At 31.8% G+C, this 20,742-nt stretch overlaps 1 protein-coding gene across 1 annotated transcript; it reads left to right on the forward strand.

Annotated features, from left to right (window-relative positions):
- The first annotated feature begins 10,942 nt into the window (after positions 1 to 10,942).
- LOC145313300 (protein lin-11-like) lies at positions 10,943 to 12,013 on the forward strand. Its single transcript, XM_080152628.1, has one exon. The coding sequence runs from the start codon at positions 10,989 to 10,991 to the stop codon at positions 11,898 to 11,900; it is 912 nt and encodes a 303-aa protein (XP_080008754.1). The 5' UTR covers positions 10,943 to 10,988; the 3' UTR covers positions 11,901 to 12,013.
- The last annotated feature ends 8,729 nt before the right edge of the window (positions 12,014 to 20,742 follow it).

Below are 20,742 nucleotides of genomic sequence, written 5' to 3' on the forward strand. Positions count from 1 at the left end.
TGTGTGGTCGTCTCGTACATACATACAATTCCAAGTTGTAGTATTGATACGATTTTAAAAATGGGAATCCTGAAAAATTATCAAAAATAGTTATCAATCAAATAATTTGTATTTCTTAGATTTGTGAAATAATTTCCTAAAGGACATGACTCATATTTTATTGTACATACTTGATTAATTATCATTAATATAATTATCATTATTTAGATATCACTGAATGCGCCCCTAGCATCTAAGGGTTCTGTAACTAAAGGTGGAGGGATATAGAAGAAAAATAGCCGAAAACCATTCATAGATTTAGTTTTAAACCTATATGAAGCTCTCCGAAAATTAAGCGAGATCTTAATATTAAAACAAAAACCTATAATACTTTAAGTAGTAGGATTTTGTAAGGGTGTAAAAAATGTTATTCTTTTAAAGATCTTGAAGCCTCATCAGACAATTGCTTCCATGAACCTTTCCAAGTATCCCCCAAATGCGGGTCCGACTGAAAACCGCGACATATCCTTACACATTTTTGAATATGTATAATGAATAGCCCCGACCAATTAACCAATTTTTCTAAAAAATGGTAACAAATATTTGTAGCTTATTGTTGTCTACATGTGGTGGAAATAATTTTGTAAACACAAATATGTAGCACCAGTAGTAAGGAAAGTAAGCTTTGTTAACCTTTCAAGTTGGCTCAACCACTCAGCTCCTGCTAAACCAAAAATTTTAAATAGGCCAATCCTTAAAAAATTAAATATAACAAAACATTAAATCACAGTTTTTTTTATGGTTTGTCTAAAAAATGCATGGTTAAGGATATTATTTACGATACATGATTTAAAATATGAGTGCTAGTTTTGTAGCTATTGATAAGAAGATATTAATTTTAAGGAAACATTTGCAGAATAAAAAAATTTATGTTCAAGCATCGAACCGTAAGAGAAAATACCAATCTGGAATTTGTCGGAAGAAAGCCACAAAAATGAAAACAAATTTTTCAAGACAATACAACACCCCACATCATACGTAGTTCTTGTTTAGAGGAATATTAGAAATTCAAAAGAAACCAGAAAAATTCTGGAATATTTTGTAAAGAAATCTTTTTCATTTATCCACCTTCTTGTTATATAGAATTTTCATTATTATTTAGTGTTTTACATTAGAACTAGCGGCTACGACCCTAGAGTCCTCCTGGGCGTTGGGTGAAGTTGATCCCCCCACTATTGTAGTTTTTAAAAGAAAAAGTAAACAATTTTTTTTATGTTGGTCATTTTTTTCCAGGGACGATTTCTCCTGGGAGGGTGGTGGTACCCTTCCCAAAACATAGTTATAAGCCTTTCCAGGATCTATGAGTAGCTACCCTATAACAGAGAACCATATCAGTTTAGTGGTTAGCGAGATCCTTCGGTACATACAGACAGACACACAGAGATCCTTTAGTACATACAGACAGACACACAGAGATCCTTCGGTAAATACAGACAGACACACAGAGATCCTTTGGTACATACAGACAGACACACAGAGATCCTTTAGTACATACAGACAGACACACAGAGATCCTTCGGTAAATACAGACAGACACACAGAGATCCTTTGGTACATACAGACAGAAACACAGAGATCCTTGGTACATACAGACAGACACACAGAGATCCTTCGGTACATACAGACAGACACACAGAGATCCTTCGGTACATACAGACAGACACACAGAGATCCTTTGGTACATACAGACAGAAACACAGAGATCCTCGGTACATACAGACAGACACACAGAGATCCTTCGGTACATACAGACAGGCACACAGAGATCCTTCGGTACATACAGACAGAAACACAGAGATCCTTCGGTACATGCAGACAGAAACACAGAGATCCTTCGGTACATACAGACAGGCATACAGAGATCCTTCGGTACATACAGACAGACACACAGAGATCCTTCGCTACATACAGACAGACACACAGAGATCCTTTGGTACATACAGACAGACATACAGAGATCCTTCGGTACATACAGACAGACACACAGAGATCCTTCGGTACATACAGACAGGCACACAGAGATCCTTCGGTACATACAGACAGACATACAGAGATCCTTCGGTACATACAGACAGACACACAGAGATCCTTCGCTACATACAGAGATCCTTCGGTACATACAGACAGACACACAGAGATCCTTTTATTTTATTATAAGGATAGCTATAACTTAAAAAAATATAATGCACTTAAGTAAAGATTTATGACATTGTCTGCTGAAAAGCAATTCATTTAACTGATATCCTTGAATAACGCTTGACTGTTCTTACTTTATTAAAATTGTCTCAACTTGTTATTTCTGCAATTCTTAGAGATGTACTTGTCCTTGTTATTACTAAAGAAAACGATAGAATTAGAAATTCATAAAAAATTAAAGAAATTTATATAAAAAAAACTTGTAATACACCTTTAAATGTTCTCACCTAAAATAAAGTTAAAATTTTCATGATTCTATTATCAAGCAATGATAGAACAATTATGTTAATTATTCTATTTCCTTTAATAATTTATATAATTTAGTGAGGTTAAGCTGCACAGCTAACTGTTTAATTTGTGTAATAATATCAGCTAATTTATCAAAGAAGCAGACCATAAAAAATATTTGGATTAATTTGTAGAATAAGTAATTATTGATTTGCTATTCACATTTTTTATAAGTCCCATATAAATTATGGAAGAAAAAGTAGCATTCTGCTCTTTTTAGCGACTTCGCTGTGTTAATATTTGCGACGCTGCTAGTTGAAAGTCGGCAAAAGCCAATTTTTATAGGCAAAAGGTCCACGGGTGGGGACATCCAGGACATCTAAACTCTTCCTCTTCTATTGTTTTACTCTAATGTGCTTAATACGGTTTTGTCAAAATGATGCCATTTCATAATAAAAAAACTGAGTCGAGCACTAATTATAGGAAATAAAAGATAATAAAAATGATAAATATCACTTTTTTTCCAATAATTCTATTGTTCTATTCAGTAAATTGAAATGGATTTTTGATTTGGCCTCTTCAATTTTCCCAAGTTGTCAGTTTTGAAAACCGACCAATAAGTCATTTCCTTGATACACGTACGTTTGGAAAAGTGTTCGTTCTTGTTAGCAAAATTTACCTTTTGCTAGTTTTGTTCTAGCATAGCTACTCTTTAAGCAGGGTGTTTTCGTACTACTGTCAGTAATGACGTTTAAAAAAGACTTATTTCCTTATTTATTTAAAATTAACGATGCTACATTTAAACACAATTTCAAAAATGCTCAAAGGATGTATCTACATTTTCTAATTTAGCAGAGATATTTGTTGTATATATTTAAACGAACACTCCTCTGAAATAAGCGGCCAAGCAAAGCAAAGCAATACTTTATACTCTGAGTTTCGGCTTCATTTTGGCCCATCTATCTCATAAGAAATAGAGAAGAGATAGGTATTCATACAAACAAATGAAATTGACACTAAAACCAAAGTGCAAGGTTTTCTTAGGAAACTAAGTGTTTAAGCAAAATCTACCAATAATTGTATGTTTTTAAAGTAAGGTCATAATTTGTAGCATAAAAAAAATTGCATACATGTATATATTATTGGCATTGTATGGATAACCTGTAATAGAAAGATATAAAAACAAGGAAAATTATGGAAATAGGCATCGCAGCAAAAACACTTTGAATGAATAGGTACAAGTAATAATCAGAAGTCTCTAAAAAAGATATTTAAGTTAGATAGCTAAGTTGTGACGAAATCATAGTTATAAAGAAGCTGCGCTAATATAAATGAGAGAGAGAGCGAGTGAGAGTGAAGGAGAAAGAAGAGAGAGAGAGAGAGAGAGAGAGAGAGAGAGAGAGAGAGAGAGAGAGAGAGAGAGAGAGAGGGAGAGAGGGAGAGGGGTGGGGGAGAAGAGAGTGATAAGGCCTTGATGATGATCAATCAAGAAATGTTATTGGTTCTGTCCAACTCATAAACTTGCAGAGCTAAGCCATCTTACAAGGTTTATCTACTCAAAAGTTTCAAAGTCTTTGATCAGGGATTACCAGCTGTCTTGTTCTTGATATAGAAATCCATTTAATCATTGATAATTTCAAAGAAATTTAGCGGTCCAATTCTAGGTCCTTCTTCATTGTAAGAATTCATCTTTATTTCCTCATTATGAATATTTCATTTTCTAACTTTTGAGTAAATCATCTTTGACAACCTGTATAAGTTTAGCGCTCTTACAAGCCGCGTTTATCCCCTTAAGGTCTAAAAAGCACTTTCCATTACAATTCATTTAAGCCAATTATTAGTAACTTTTTATTCAAGAAAATCTTATGACAGCTTTTAAAATCAAATATCTAAAAAATAACCGAAAAAAAAACATTTTTCTTGGGCAGGGAGGAAGGGGGATAATTTAAGTAAGTACACTTAAACTTTTTGGATATTATGCCGCTAAAATGGCACATACATACAAACAAAAACTCACAATCAAAAGCAACCGAAGAAAAGAATTCAATTTAAATGGTTCTATTTCAATTAGATTGATGTTACTCTTTTTTTTTCAAACTTTCTTGACCATTAAAATTTATATTTTGCACCTAAAAATATTTCTTTCTTTTGCCATTAAAGTATATGTATTTTTGAAGACTTCTTAAGTTTTTTTTATAGGAAAATTTCAGATATTAAAACAACCAATGTTAAATGAATTCAGTTGGTAAGAAAATATCAGTTTATAGGTATGAGAACACTGGTTTCGCTGTTAGTAAAAAAAGATAAGTGTTTCTTTATTGTAGTAAATTTTAAATGCATACTATTTCAATTGAAACACATACTGAAAAGACAGAAACAATTGGAATTGGTAGATTTGTAAAAAGAAAATGCTTATGGAGTTAGTTATACAATATTATTGTTTTTGCTTCTTATTTGTAGAATTAATGTATGTTGTTTTGTTTCCGCACCAAAAGAACGTTATTTAAAAATGATGGTAAATGATTGCTTGAAATTCCAATAAAAGCTGCAGGATTCTGTGAACTTGGAAACCAAGGACGTGCATATTAGAGGTGGCAATATTAGAGAAATAATTTAAGTAATTAGATTAGGGAGAGATTTGTAAGTTATTTCTGCAAGTTATACCATTTTAAATAAATCAAAATAGGAGAGTGGGAGATTTTCTTCTTATGCCAGTTCCCTGCAGGGATATACCTGCGGTGCTACCTAGTATCCGAAATAACCTAACCTAAAATGACCAAAAGTAATATAACAACTACAAAAACTAACCCCACATTATTTTACGAAACTGATGATAGTGTCTAAGAAATGACGTCATACTTGCCTACTATTGGTCAATTTAAATTTATACTGCCTATCATTGGTCATTTGTATAGTTTGACATCATTTTTTAGGGACTATCATCAGTTTCTCTTTTACTTCTTTCTTTGCTCAACAAGGCCCTTGGGGGGAAGACTCCAAAACTTATCAAACTGTTACTCTAATGATTACAACATCTACTGTATAGAAAGAGGTTAAACCCCCCAAAATAAAATTACATTTCCCAGTGTCACAGTGGGGGCACCAACAAATAACTGAAAAAAAAGTGGTAACTAAATATCAACATCTTAAACTTAATTATCTACATTTTAACCCCTTACAGTCGGGCCCCTTGCCGCACCTTAATCAGTCGGGGGGGGGGGGGGGGCGTTCAACGCCCCCCCATGTTATCTCAGTTCCTATTAGAGCTAGAGGGCTAAAAATTTTTGAGTTAGTCCCCTGTGTTATGATGAATTTCCGACCTTAAGTAAGTCAAGGTCAATTTTCGCTTCCTTCACCCTTTTATTTAACAACCTTTGTTTTTAGGTCCTTTTTTACTTAAAAATTTCAAACGGCTGTAATTTTTTTACTTTTGAAGCTAGAATAAATTTTTTTTTCAGAAAATGTTAATCTTTATGTAAATTTTATATTTCAAATATCAAAATATAAATTTCAGCGGCCGCAGCTGTACTTGGCAGCTGCCAACCGCCACAGTCGGCGGTCGGCGGGAAAACGGCGGCGGATCTTTATGAAATTTTAATACGTTATGTAGACATGTAAGAAAAGCTTAAGTTTAAAATTTGAAGTATCTAAGTCAAAAATTGCGGCCACAGGAGCCATTTAAAGATTTCTGGAGACCTGGAGGATCAGGACCTGCAGGATCATACCTGGAACCTGAAATTGACTTGAACACCTGTATTTTATATGAGGATGTACTACTAGAGGATATTTTAGTATTTTGGTAAGATGAAATGCTTTTTTTTAAGTCAAAAAAATTTTTTTGCTCTTTACCTGGATGACCCTGCCAGGTTTGCTGGCATCCTGTTGCTGCCAGGATGGAGATATTCAAAAAATTCCAACTCTCAGTTATGTGTCATACCCAAACTTTAAAAGTCACGGAGTTTGGGCTCTTTATCTTTCACACACAGAAAATGAGATAGAAAAAACCGGATGGGGGGGCGTTCAACGCCCCCCCCCCCCCGACCGTTAAGGGTTAAGATTGAACCATGCGGTACCCTCCTCCAAAATGGTTAAAAACTTTCCTAGAACCTATGATAGCTACATTGTAAAGGAGAACAAAATCGGTTGTGCGGTTAGCGAGATCCTTCAGTACACACAGACAGAAAGAAATCCTGTTACTTTTATATAAGAATATTCAATTTTTATAATGCAGATTGGCATCAATTCTTAATAAGGAGTTACCCCATATCTAAAACTCAACCCACGGGGCTCTTGCAATTTAGAAATTTAAGAATTTGAAGTTGTCCTAAACTTTTATAAAATAAGATTGAAAATTATGATCGAATGGGGATATGGAAACACAAATTGCTAAAAGCCTTACCTATACTTTTAGTATGAATTAAACTTTGAAAAAGAAGTAAATGACCTTCCTTCATTATAATAATTTAAAATCATGTTCATAAAATCAAAAGTGTGTAAAAATAAATTTTGTACAGTCTACTCCAAAAATGGGTAGCTGAAGTTCATTATTTCAATGGTAATTTAAGATTCAGGATTTTGATTCATTTTGACCATATAAAATAAAATTTACATGTAAAAATTATATTTCTACAAAAAATTATGCTAATGAAAGCATTGGCTTGTGTTATAGTGTCTACCTTTTGATCCAATGATTTTTTCTTTCAAAAAGTAGTTATTTCAATGTGTATTGTGTATTAAGATCTCCAAAACAAATGATTGCTTCCCATTTTCATGTAAGCTTAGAATTGGTCCTTCGCAGCTAGGGGGCGGAGTGTATTAACCCAAACTTAGAGCAACCTTTCAAGATGATAGGTTCGAAGCCACAAGCATTAAAAATATTTAGTATGTTTGAATTTGCATATTCTAAAAAAATGTGTAAACAATTAAAAATCCATCACCTACAACTCTCCCCTAACAAAATACCCAGCTTTTTAATCTTGGAACAAAGAAAAGAAAATTCTTCAAATTATAACAAGCCACAAAAATGCAAAAAAATCATTGAAACACTTTGAATACTGAATACATACTTTTGGGTATGAAAATTAGGGGTGTGGAGCAGGATTGAAATTAAGGAGGGGCAATGGACTAGAAGTAGTTGAGAGCACGGGTGCTATTCAACTGTAAGGGTATCATTACTTGGTTAAGGTCTATAGATTCCTGCATAATTGTTAAACCATCCACCCATTAACTTGTCCTCAAATGGCCTAAATTCACCATAAATCTGCAAAATGTTACATTCCAAGTCCTACCCTCTAAAACTACTTTAATGTAGTTAATTTCTTTTGAAAATTACTTTTTGGTACCACTTATGAATGAGCATATTATGAAAAGGGATGTCTTTTAAATCATTTTCTTGTCTTTATATTAATAACTATGATTTAAGCTTTAAATGTTACTCAAATAAGCTTTGAAAACTACTTTTTGATCAAAACTTTCTTTCGAAAACACATTTTATAGGTACCAAAATCTTGAAAATAAAATCTTACTTACTTTCTTAATTTCATCAAGACCTAATCCCCCTTTTCTTCTCTTTTTAGAACAATTGGCATTTCCTAGACTTTTTTTGACCACTTTCAGAAGATTTTTTTTAGTGAATTTACATTAGCCTTTTAGGTTACCCTTCTTAAATCACCCCCACCCCCCCCACACTCCCCTGCAAATCTAAAATAGAGTAAATTAATCAGTGACTTGTTGAAATTCCAAAAATCTAATGACTTGTTATTTGTGTGCTGTTTAGTTCAAAAAAGGTAAAATATGTTAAATGTTTAATTATTGTAGGTTTTACTTTAGTATTTTTTAATAACTACTTTTAGTAGTGAAGCTACTGTTTAATTAAGATCTAACCGTACGTCCATCTGACCGACAGATTCACTTTCTTTGCCCAATAACAAACAAAAATTTGTGTCAGATTTTTGTTTATCTATTATTTTTGGTCATAAATATTTTTTCAAAGTAAAACTAGTCTTCTTTTGAATTGTTTGATTTGTTCTAAAAATTCAATAACATTGTTAGCAAAACTCACAACCCACTGAATCAAGTTTTTATAAAACATATGTCTATTGACTATTGGTAGCAAATAATGTTTGATAAAGAATAAGCTAATCAAGATGATTGGAAATTGTTTATGATCTTGACATAATAATAAAAGAATAGGTTTATAAAGAAAACATTACCAACACATATCATCAATATGTTACATTTTTAAGGGTTAGATATTAGAGTTTACATAGAGTACCTGAAAGACCTACGTCGTAAATTGATTTGAAGTGCAAAACACTTAGTAATATTTTTAAATTTAATTTTTTTAAAAATCTGTAATAGTACACAATGAGAATTTTTAAAACAGTTTAGTGACTTTTCTGACCTAGAAACAGACGGATAAACCCAAGTTATATTATAAAAAGCTGCACTAATAATAATGCCACTGATGTGGGTCAGTTACTATTGTGTCGCATATTCATTTTGACTTTTGTATTCCATAGAACAAATGGTTATGAAAACCCGGGGATGGGGGAATTTGAGGAAAGGGTTATATCATCTCAATTGTTAAATTCGATGCGTATTTATAACAGAGGGTTGCTTATTTTTGTCATTTTTGGTAGGTAAAGTAATTTTTCCATCTAATTCTTTTTTTTTTGGCAATTTAAAGCAGGAAAGTAAACTACAACATGATTGGAAGGGGGGGGGGGTGGCTTGAAAGTTTGCAACAAATGGGAAAGTTTTAGAAAGATATTGGGAGGGAGGAGGGGGGGGGGAGGTGAGGAATAAACTTTATAAAAAATGGAAATTCATAAACTTTTGGGTAGGGGTGATAAAGGAGTAATTTTATAAAGAACTTGACACTTTTATTGTTAAATGTAACACAATTTCGCATAAAAAGATCATTTTATTTTCTTATTAAAGTACTTTATTACATTTTTGAAGATAAACAATTAATTTAAAATCATATTAACTTTTATCAAAAAAGGTGAATAACATTTTTTACTGATATAATTATATGCCAAATTACAGTCTATCTCTAGGGGCCTGCTAAAATTGCAAGAATAAGAATATATTATTGAATATTTTCTCCTAAAAATGTAAAGAGAACTCTTTTCAAAGTAAATCTATGCACAGGACAGTGAAGTATGAGCCCGTTTTCTTAAACAAACTGCTAACTGATCTAAAATAAGTGTGGTTAGGTTACTGGACTCAGTTCAGTTACCAATGATAAAGTACGCAAAAGTTTTATTATGGTTTCTTAAATAAACTGATGTGGACAATGCGTCATTTTTAACATATGTTATAAGCTGTCGCAGTTAACCGATGAAAGGCAGGGTTGCCGTACTAAAATTCATTTAAATTAGCATAAAAGGCCTATTTGGAACAAATGTCGTCTTATAAAAAAAACCTAATACATCTTGGTATTTATTTTATTAATGGTATAAGTAATGAAAAGATGCAAAGAGTATAGAAAATAAAGAAAAAGTACAAAGAAGAAATTTTTGATATAAGTTAAATACAATATATAATATTTTTTATGTTGATAAAACAATTTTTAAAAAAAATCGCTTGTCAATTAAGATCTTCAAAATAGGCGCATGCTGAATTTTCATTTTTTTTTTTTTTGGGGGGGGGGCAGGGGGCTGGACGGACCCAACCGCTGTCCTTTAATAAGTAATTTTTAATGGTGAAAAGTAATTTATATTTTTTTGGAAAGCTTTGTTTTTGTATGGAAAGAAAATTTTCTTCCTTCAAAAAATTTAATTTTTAATCTACAAAATCATCGTAGCTATTTGCTAATTTACAAAATTAATGCCACCCCAATTCATATTTGTTTTTATTTTTTTCTTCTGAAGTACAAATGCCCCGTACGAATTTCGACAGCTTGCTTTGGTTAAGCTGTTTTAACCACCTTCGGTTAAGTCTTAACTGATGTGAACATTGGTTTAGCTTTAACTTATGTTATGACGTCACACATCGGTTATCATGATCAGTTAAATTTACTTCAGTTTGGTCTATGAAACACTTAACAGCACCCTAAACTTATGTCTAAGCTGCTAACCGATGTCAATTTATTTTATGAAAACGGGGTATGATCCATCAAAATTGGGGAAAATTAAACCTTTCCCCCCCACCCCTTGCTTATGATGTATCCTTAAGAGCTTTCCAAATGAGTGATGACAAACTGGGGGTGGGGGAATTAATGGGGGTTTAAGAAATTTTATGCCAAGGGGAAGGCAGAAAAAAGTTAAACTATCCCAAAGGAGTTGCAACCCCTTTCTAAATTCACCCCTATCAAATTAAACAAAATCCATTAAAAAGGGGAAGGTTGCATTAACCCCATCACCCCTTCATCCCCTGCTGAGTAAACAGTCCTTGCGGCTCTGACAAAAAAATGGGGCTGTTTTGAGTTTTCAGAGTTGAAAAGTAAAATTCATCGGTCATATTCATCAGTATTCAATTGGCTTTCAATTTGAACAAACACCAACTATTTAAAATTCATCATGGATTGCAGTAAGTGCAACCAGATTATCAAAGACGATACTTTACTTAAAGTTGGCGACAGCATCGCCCATTCCGAGTGCCTAAAGTGCTCCTTCTGCAAAAAGTCTCTGACAGAAACATGTTTTGCAAGATCCGGAGAATTTTTCTGCTCCAAGGATTGTTTCAGCTCTGTGCAGTGTGCCAAGTGTGGTATTAATGTGAGCAACGGCATCTGCCTCAATGATTCTGTTTACCATCCTGATTGCTTCCAGTGCTCAGTGTGCGCCACCCTGCTGCAGCCAGGTATGATGTACGGCCTCCAGGAGGGAAGCATCTTGTGCAAGGCTCATTTTCTCGGCAACAATGCAAATGATGCCGAAGATTCAGTAGATAAATGCGATGAAGAATGTATTTCAGACAGTGAAGAGGATAAAGAAAACAAGGATGATGATAAGAACGACTGCAAGGATGGAAAGCGTCGTGGACCCCGCACAAATATCACCAGCAAACAATTGGAGGTTTTGAAAAATATGTTTAACCAGACTCCTAAACCAACCAGATTAATGCGTGAACAGCTGGCTAAGGACACAGGTTTAACCATGAGAGTTATCCAGGTTTGGTTCCAGAACAAGCGCAGCAAGGAGAAGAGAATGCACCAGTACAGATACACTGCTGCTATTTCAGCCGCTGGTCACTACTACCACCACCAGCTCACACCGCCCTACCCCGAGCCTTTCTACACTCATGTTTCACCGCCGTCCTACTATGCTCCTCCAATGTATACACCGCCATCCTCCAACAATTCTTATCCCTCCCCACCACACATGGATGGAGATGTCTCCATGTCTCCTGTTTATACCTTTCCTGTGAACAGTCCTGCCTCCAGCTCTCCACTTTACATGAGTTCTCCTTGCTATTCAACAGAAGCATAATTTCTATAATATTTAATAATATTTTTTTATTGTGTTATTTCTATCTGTGATATCTTGTATTGTATAATCAAAATTTTGAAAATTATAAATAATAATAACTATGAAATATTAAACTTTGTATTTTTTATTTTTTTCTCGATCGTTTTCTAAAACGTTGTTTTTAAAAAGATTTGATTTAACGAAAGGAGGTTCAAAATCTAAAGCTAAAGAACTCTCAATTGGCTAGACATTGCATAAAAGAGCGATGCTAAATAAAGGAGTGTTTTTATTTGTTTCCGTAGATGTTCATTTCTAATCTATTTAGTTGAAATGCAGAAGATTAAGTTTTTTTTAAAAACAATGTGAAATGTCAATTTTATGATAGAAATTTTATAGCTTGCTATCGACCTGAAGCGCTTTTTATAAAGAATTAAGTAGTATCAAAATATGTAGATTTTGGAAGTTGAAATAAAGATCCTAAAGTAATTGTTACCTGTCCTAGACAACCAACCTAAAAGGTGATGAACTCCAATTTAGTTTCCGAAAGTGTACCTAGCGTCCGCGTCCTATCTCGAAATTTGCTATTAGCTAAAAAAGCTTCAAACTTCCAAAAAAAAATTAAAATTTTAAATTTTAAAATTATGAATGTATAATGTATAAATCGCTTTGTTTTCACAAATTTCCGGAGTAGCTGAAAAAAGGGTCTGCAATAATTGGGTTATCTGCTGTACACTTTAGGAAACTAGGGCTAGAATAGGAAATCCATTTGGAGCTGATCTAAAAGGTTGCGTGGTTTGTCGTCATAATATTTAAATGAGCAAGCATGACAAGATCCATAAAACGAAATATAGAAAACCCTTTTAAGATGTTACACTTTTAGTGTTAAAGATTCTTTATGTTTAAAAAAAAACTATGAAAATTTTACTGCAAAATACTTTAGATTGTTTTGTTACTTATGAAAATCGTCACCCTTGCTTATTAAACAAATTTATTGAGATACAGAAAATTCAAAAAAAATAAGATTCCGTTTTATCAAACAAAATAATTTCATCGTGTATCTCGCAAACAAAGGGAAATTCTTTTGATTAAATTTTACTTTTTATTTCAAATAGCAGAATTTACCTTTAAACTAAGTAGCCCAAGCTACGTGAGCAAAACATATAATTAAATTTTGTTGCAAGGTAACAATTATATACTTGTTGTCCTTATACCTTATTGTTTTTCTCTGCCCCCTTATTCTAATAGTTAAAGGTGTTCAGATATTTTAGGGAAAAATTAAAAAGAAATAAATATCATAAATATATAATATTTAAAACTAAGTTATATAAAATTGATAGCAACCTACTTTTTTTTTGTTGACAAATTTATACAAGAATTGTACAAACTACTAACAAACTACAATTTCATATCATATTTATCTTTATTTTTATGTCTAAAAAACCCTTCATGTAATTTTCTTTATTACTACTTTATGCAATTACTGCAATTTTTATGGTCACACAATCTTTAATATTTTAGGTTTTTTATCTAAAAAGTAAAACAACAAAGTTTGTATTATTGAAAAGAATAAATCACGGTTTTAGAGAAACACTGGATTTTTAATGGTTATGTATATGTGATGATTTATGCAATTGTTTATCAGTTTTATATCATTGTTTTTCCATAACAATTAAATATACTTGCTCAGGTGTAGGCTTGGATATTAGACAGTTTAGACTCAAAACAATATATTTCTATTAAAAATTATTGTCATCTAAGAAAGTATAAAAAAAAGCCATGGATTAAATGGAATAAGACAATGGCCGATAAATTGATGTATATCCCCAAATACGATACACAACGTTTGGACACTCAACTTAATGAACCAACCAATCAAAATCAAATACAAGTCCCCAAAATTGTTTAGCAAACGAATAAGAAAACTTTCACATAAAACTTTGGGGACCAGTGAAATAAAAAGCCTAATGTTCCATACCTCTCTGATTTAAAGAACACTATGTCCATGAGAAGTTTAACAAGAACAGGCCAAAAACACTTTCAAAGAACAGGAAATTTCAAAGATAGTAAAATAAGAAAGGCATTGTCAATAAATCAGTAAAAATGACATTAGACATAATAGGATAGCTCATTTTATTATGATCTATTTAAGTTTATAGAATTTTTAAATCCAAGAACAAAAAAAGTAAGTAAGAGTCTAAATTATTACGTCAATTACTAGAGGTAGGGGTTCGAACTTAATCAATATTGACCTTCATAATAATTATGAGAATATGTTTTTATGAAAAACAATTGTTTTTATGGGATAAAGATTTATTATTTTGTTCACACCTTTCTATATGATAATTGTATATCTGTCATTATTAGGATAGGTCACAATCAAAGCTTTGGTTTTCAAAATAAACTATTTCTTTTCATCTATCTATTGTATTACAGGATAGGTGAAATGAATCAATCGAAATTAAGTTTGAAAGACGAAGCTTAATCAACCCTACTTTTGATTCCTGTGACGTCATAAAAATGAGGGAGACGAGAGGAGAAGTGGGAAAGAGAACCCTTAAAAATAATAATAATCCCGCATTTTTTTTGACGTCATAGGAATCTAAAGTAGGACAGATTGGGCTTAGTCAGTTTAAAAGCAAGAAAATTACTAACTTGAGCTTTAAAAAATAGTAGTAAGGTTTTTACCTTTAATTTCTACATGGGTTATTATGGTTTCTGGTATTGCATAATATTTAGGCATATATTATAATTTAGCATATATTCCAAAATGATAATTATACTTTTTAAAATCTCGGAAATGGTTGAAGTGGTGTATTTTTATTTTGGGGGAGAAAGGAATTTGACTGTTTTTTTTATCTGCACACTTATAACACATATACAGTGTGTGTTTTTTATGAGAACTTTTTTGAAAGCAATTTTATCCCACTTATAGTTATCAGAATTTATTTATTAATGGCTTATTTTCTTCGTTTTTAAATGCAATTAATAGAACATTAAAAAAATATTTCAGTTTTTTAATTAAAAAGTACAGTAAAATCTAAAATTCAAAACTTAGGCGACAACATCAAAATGGTTTTAGCGCATTTTTCTTGTGCTTAAATCTTCTACCCTTAGCAAGAAAAAAATTGGATTTTCAGTAGTCGACTTTGGGGGGCCAGTACTCCCTCCCTGATTGAGATATGACCAAAAAACTTTGATATATTCTAGTACATGTCCCCAATAGTATCTGTATCAATTTTTAGCTTTAGTTCTCAACTTTGAAGCGTTTTGCAGCCATTCTTGCAAAAGGTAAAAGATTTGAACATAAGAAAAATGCGCTAAAACCATTTTTAGATGTTGACACCTAAGTTTTGAATTTTACATTTTACTGTACTTTTTAAACAAAAACTGTAAAAATTTTTTAATGTTCTATTAATTGCATTAAAATACGAAGAAAATAAGCCAATAATCATTAAATTCTGATAACTATAAGTGGGGTAAAATTGCTTTCAAAAAACACACTGTATATACACATATTTGGAGAGTGGGCGGGGGGGAAGTGATTACCTTTTATTGTTATATCGCTGCTTTTAATTCTTTCGTTCTTGTTAATTTACAATGCTATAAGTTTTAGGCTCGTGTTCAATTTAAGATATTTTCTTGATAAATGTTCCAGTTTCATGTTGCCAAAAGTAGCAAAAAAGTTTGCGGGCACATGGCAATTTTTTTAAGGACAATGGATTGGGTTGTAAAGAAAAACATAGAAATATAAATCTTTAAATATATAAGAATCTTTAAATGAAAATAAACTTGGATTTTTTATCTTGTCCGTCCGTTCTTTTATAAATCAAAAGAAATATTTTTTCCAGTATTGCTTCCAAACCGATTTATATCCTCTGGATTAGAATTAGTTCTAAGACATACTGAAAAATCATGTATTGTATAGTTGTAAAGAAGTTATCCTTCTTTTTTAAACAAATCATATTTTATTGAATAACTTTAAGTGTGTTTAAACTCAATTAAATTTAATATTTAAACTTTAACCATTGTATCGCCCCTTATGAATACATACATATGTCCAAATTTGCAATTTGACTCCGCGAATTAACTTGTACATTATAAAGACCCCCCCCCCCTAAAAAAACATAAAAAACGACATACCCCTCCCCATTTTATCCATCTTTATGGGTCGTCATTCATATCTTGGTTTAAATGGAGGTATCAAAATTTGATCCCTATAAATTTAAATTTAACACCAATATACGCACGCACACACACACACACACACACACACATACACACACACATGAGGTGACGGAGTGAGCCAAGAAGTAAGGATTTGGTGTTCCTTTGAAACAACATAAAAAAATATGAATAATGGATCTGGCTATATCTGCTGTTTGTTAATAGGTGCGATGAAGCTACCACTGCTGCAGGTTGTTGAATAAAGACAGCTTTGGTTTATTAAAATGACGGGCGCAGTAGATTTTTTGGAATCCTGCAGCCTTCAGTTTGCGACTAACTTGGAGCTGAGAACTTTTATAGTTTAGTGCAGATAATCTACCTTCTTTCAAAACCTAGTTTTAATAATAATTTTACTGTTAACCAGCTTTACAGATAAGCTTTCTTTATACCAACGGATAGCTTGCAATCTGGATCACATGAATCACACATTTTAAGAACTTGACTATAATTATCATTATTTAAAATAATATGAACAATTAATAAAAGAAACACATTTTTTGTAAATATATAGCTAATTTGATGTCATGTAATAAATATTTTTGTGTGTCAGTGTGATATTGTGACAATGAATTGATAGTTAAATCAATTTGAGTTTGGATATATAAAAATGGGATAAATATTTCACTGGTTTGTACGGACACACTGTAAGGATACTTTTAGGAGCACGTAAAATGAAACCAGTAGCGCGCGAAGCGAGGCATGTGCTCCCGGGCACAAACTCAAAATTTATATCTACCACTAGCAATTTTAAACCAGCAAAAAACTGGTCGCAAAAACTGTGGATATCAAAATATCTGAATATCGGGTTAAATGCTACTTGCGACGTTTTGTATGTGTGCTTATTAGAGATAATTTAGAATCTCTACATTCATGAAAATTAAGACTAGGATAGCTAACTTTGTCAAACTGACAGAAGCAATGACGACATTGGATATACCTTAGTTAAAGAATGGCTTAGTATTTAAATTAGAGTAAAATATTAGAGGGGGAAGGGGTTAAGAATATGTATTTCCCATACCCGAGAACCCTGTGCCGACTTTCAATTGCTTCTTTGAAAATCAACCAATAGCGTCGGGAATATTAACATAGCAAAGTCACTACAAAAGAGCAGAAAGCAATTTTCTAGCAGACGAAAAAAGTCTTGGACGAACTGGGGGATCCAGGTAGTTGTCTGGTAATACATCTATACTATAAATGTACTAACAGAGAAAATATAAGACGACAATAAATTATCATAGGTGTGATGTTAGCAATCTAAGAGCAGTTAATCTTATAATTTTCAATGTTAAACCTTTTGATGTTTGGTCTAAGAATCTAAATCTATTGTATGTTTTCATATGTTAATTCATATTTAGTTTTTGTTAGGGTTGCAACTAGCCAGCCAGTAGTAGCCAGTGTTTCAATGTATATTTGGTTTCTATGCTACGTTGAACAATACAAACAATTTTTTATTTAATTTTTATCCCGCGAAGCTTTTCTATAATTCAATTTGTCTGTTTGTCTATGGGAGCAGTCTATTAGTCCGTAATATAACGGGAGAAATGGGCTTTACAATGCTTTTAAAGGCTCAATTGGCATAATTAGCATCTACTCTATCTTTATTCGTCTCTCCGTACATTAACCTTTGACGGCAGAAAAATAGGCTTCTGAAATATCTTTATAGATCTTCCTGACAATGACTGACTTTGTTCGCCTTTTCGCTATGGGGAAAAAAGGATTCCTTTATTGAAAAAGGGATTCATTTGACTGCCAAATATAATATGTCTGTAATAATTCTAGAATTTATTCTTTGCTGCCTTTAAATGTTGATATCCTTGTTTTATTTACATAGTAACTTACTTGAATATTTAATGCTTTATAAAAAGTTTAATACAATGGTGAAAATTATTGATTTGTAAAACTTTTTATTTTATGTTCTAAATGAAAAATGATACTTTATATCATATGTTATCTTAATAAAGCGACGTTTTTTCATCTATCATAATTTCTTTTAACATTTTTATATTTTTTTATCAAAAATTGTACTGCTTTTTAATCAGAAATAAACTGCTTTTTAGGGCGGTCGACAACGGTTTGGCATAGTAAATAAAAGGCTTCTAGGGTGCGAACTGTTGACATTAAGGCTTTGGCTAAACCAAAGGATATTTTTCTAGAAAAAAATCTGATTGAAGTTGTTTGGTTTGTAATAATTGTTTCTGGTTTGAAAATCCATGTTTGGTTTTTACTGCATTTCAAATTAGAATTGAAATAGGGATGGATAATATTCGAAAATATGCAATAAAAAACCCTTAGGACAAGTTAAGAAAAGTATAGTACAAGACATTTTTAGCAACACCTACCTATAGATTATTATATATATTAATTGTATGTAAAAAATATTTGCAAATACGAATATTCTTGACAACACATCTTTGGTAGAGGTGTAAATGTGGAAGAAAAATGTTGATCATAGGTCAATTGATTCGTGTACATGTCATATTCTGTAACAAACCAATAACAACAACATACAACTAATCTAGTTTATAAAAAATGAAATATATGTATTTGTACTAGCAATGATGGGAAGTAAAACGTACCCATCTCGGTCGATGCCAGGTATGAAAAGGGTTCGAATCTCGGACCAAACCGCGTCAGAACTAAAGACATTAAAAATGTTACCTAATATTGCTAAGTACTGAGTAGAAAAAAATTATGAGTATAGGTTATACCTTGGCCTAAAAAAATAGCAACACATTATCATTTAGATTTAAGGCTTCCATACAAAGGTCGTCCATCAAAAGTTTTACTGTACGTAGCAAATTACGATACAGGGCAGAAATCTATGTACAACATATTGTTAAAATGGCATAAAAGCATAAACCTCATTACATAATATAAATTTATTTCATGGTTAGTGAGCTGATGACTTGTGTCACGTGCCTGACGTTGTAATTGTAAAATGGTTCTGTCTTTTGCTTTCCACCTTGTTAATCAAATTTTATTTGGCTCATGTGCCATTTTCATAAAATAATTATAACGTAGATTAAATATTATTAGAATTTAAACTTTTTTTTCAGTTTTGAAACTATGATTTCATCCTCAAAATCTTTTTCAAATAGACAAGAGTGGTTGCAACTTCTTTAAAACATTGAATTTGTTATGCATTTGAAAACAATTCATAGAATATTTTTTTTCGAATTTCCGATCTTATATTTTATTAATTAATGATAAATGATCATATGTGACATAATGTTCATATAAGGTGGTCCATGTTGGTATAACTCATGACTAATTATACTTTTATTATTATACAAAAATTCCCCCTAAATATACTGTAAAACTATCTTATTCAGTAAAGTAACAGGATGTGTGTCAGTCTTTATGTCCAGAAAGAGCTTTTAAACGGTTAAACCAATGATTCCCTTATTTTAAGCAAGGTTACTGTAACAAATAATGGTAGTAAAAAATTACATACAATTTAATTAATTCTATGTTTAGACAATACTTTAATTCATTGTGATTTTTAAAAAACTAGTTGCTTCGTCCCTTGCCTCTAGTGGAGAAGGGGGTGGGGGAGTTCAGAAAAATTGCCTAAAACCACCTCAATATATCTATAAAGCTTCCTTGGAAAGTAAAACTAATTTTCGAGATCTTTAGCTTCAGACTACTACTTTATATTAAAGGATTGATTTGAAGAATTTTTTACCGTATGTCCATAAAAAAATAGGCAGTGTTTTGTTGATAAAGTAATTAACCTATCATAAAAGAAATCAATGGTTTTATTGAATTAAGAAAGGGTCAATTTTATATAACTTTTGTTCTTTAATGGTTATTAACATGTGGTTTGTAATAAAACAGAGGGGAATATCAAGCATTTTTTTTTAATTTGATGATTTATATTTGAAACAATGTTATAAAAGACAAGGATGACAACATCCATATAAGCGAAGGTCTAAAACGTTAGGACAAACGAACATTTCACTTGTAGTATGTCAGAACTGATGAAGTAGAATATAAATGTAAATATGAATTTGTTGCAAAACTGCTTTGATACGGGATACTGTTTAAGGACATACTTACAAAAACGAAATACAATACCGACAATTCATTTCAACTAGGACTTTTATCTTGAAAAGAAAACTATTAAAAAATAATAAATGAAAATTTCCATTAAAAAAAATGAGGAAGTAGTGGAAATACTGGTAATAAATTACTAAATTGATTAAACAACTATCATTATATCATTACAACATTCCTGTTATTAGGTCATATGTTATAAAATTATCTTTTTTGGTGTCTCTACAAAAAAGTGTTTAAATTTGGAGATATTAAAGTCTTTTAGATCAATTATAGAAAAACAATATGATTATTCTCTTCGTTATCTCTTGAACAGGCCTTCAAAGATACTTCCAAGATAGACCATTCTGCCTTACCCTTCAGAACCATTATTCTTACATTTTGCCGACTTTCCTTGCCTACATTATTTTCACTTTTCTTTTTTGATGCTTTTTTGCATTTCCATAGAAATCTAACATTTTAGATAGGGGTCTTCAAAAAAAAACCTTCGAACAGTATATATCTTACTTTTTTGCATGTGGATGTATCAAAGAACAAGCAACAGATCATTGTTTGTTGTTTAGATCCGCTACTAAAAAATTTT

The sequence above is a fragment of the Acartia tonsa genome, chromosome 3 (genome assembly GCF_053477335.1).
Source record: "Acartia tonsa isolate MP-2025a chromosome 3, ASM5347733v1, whole genome shotgun sequence".
NCBI classification, from domain to species: domain Eukaryota; kingdom Metazoa; phylum Arthropoda; class Copepoda; order Calanoida; family Acartiidae; genus Acartia; species Acartia tonsa.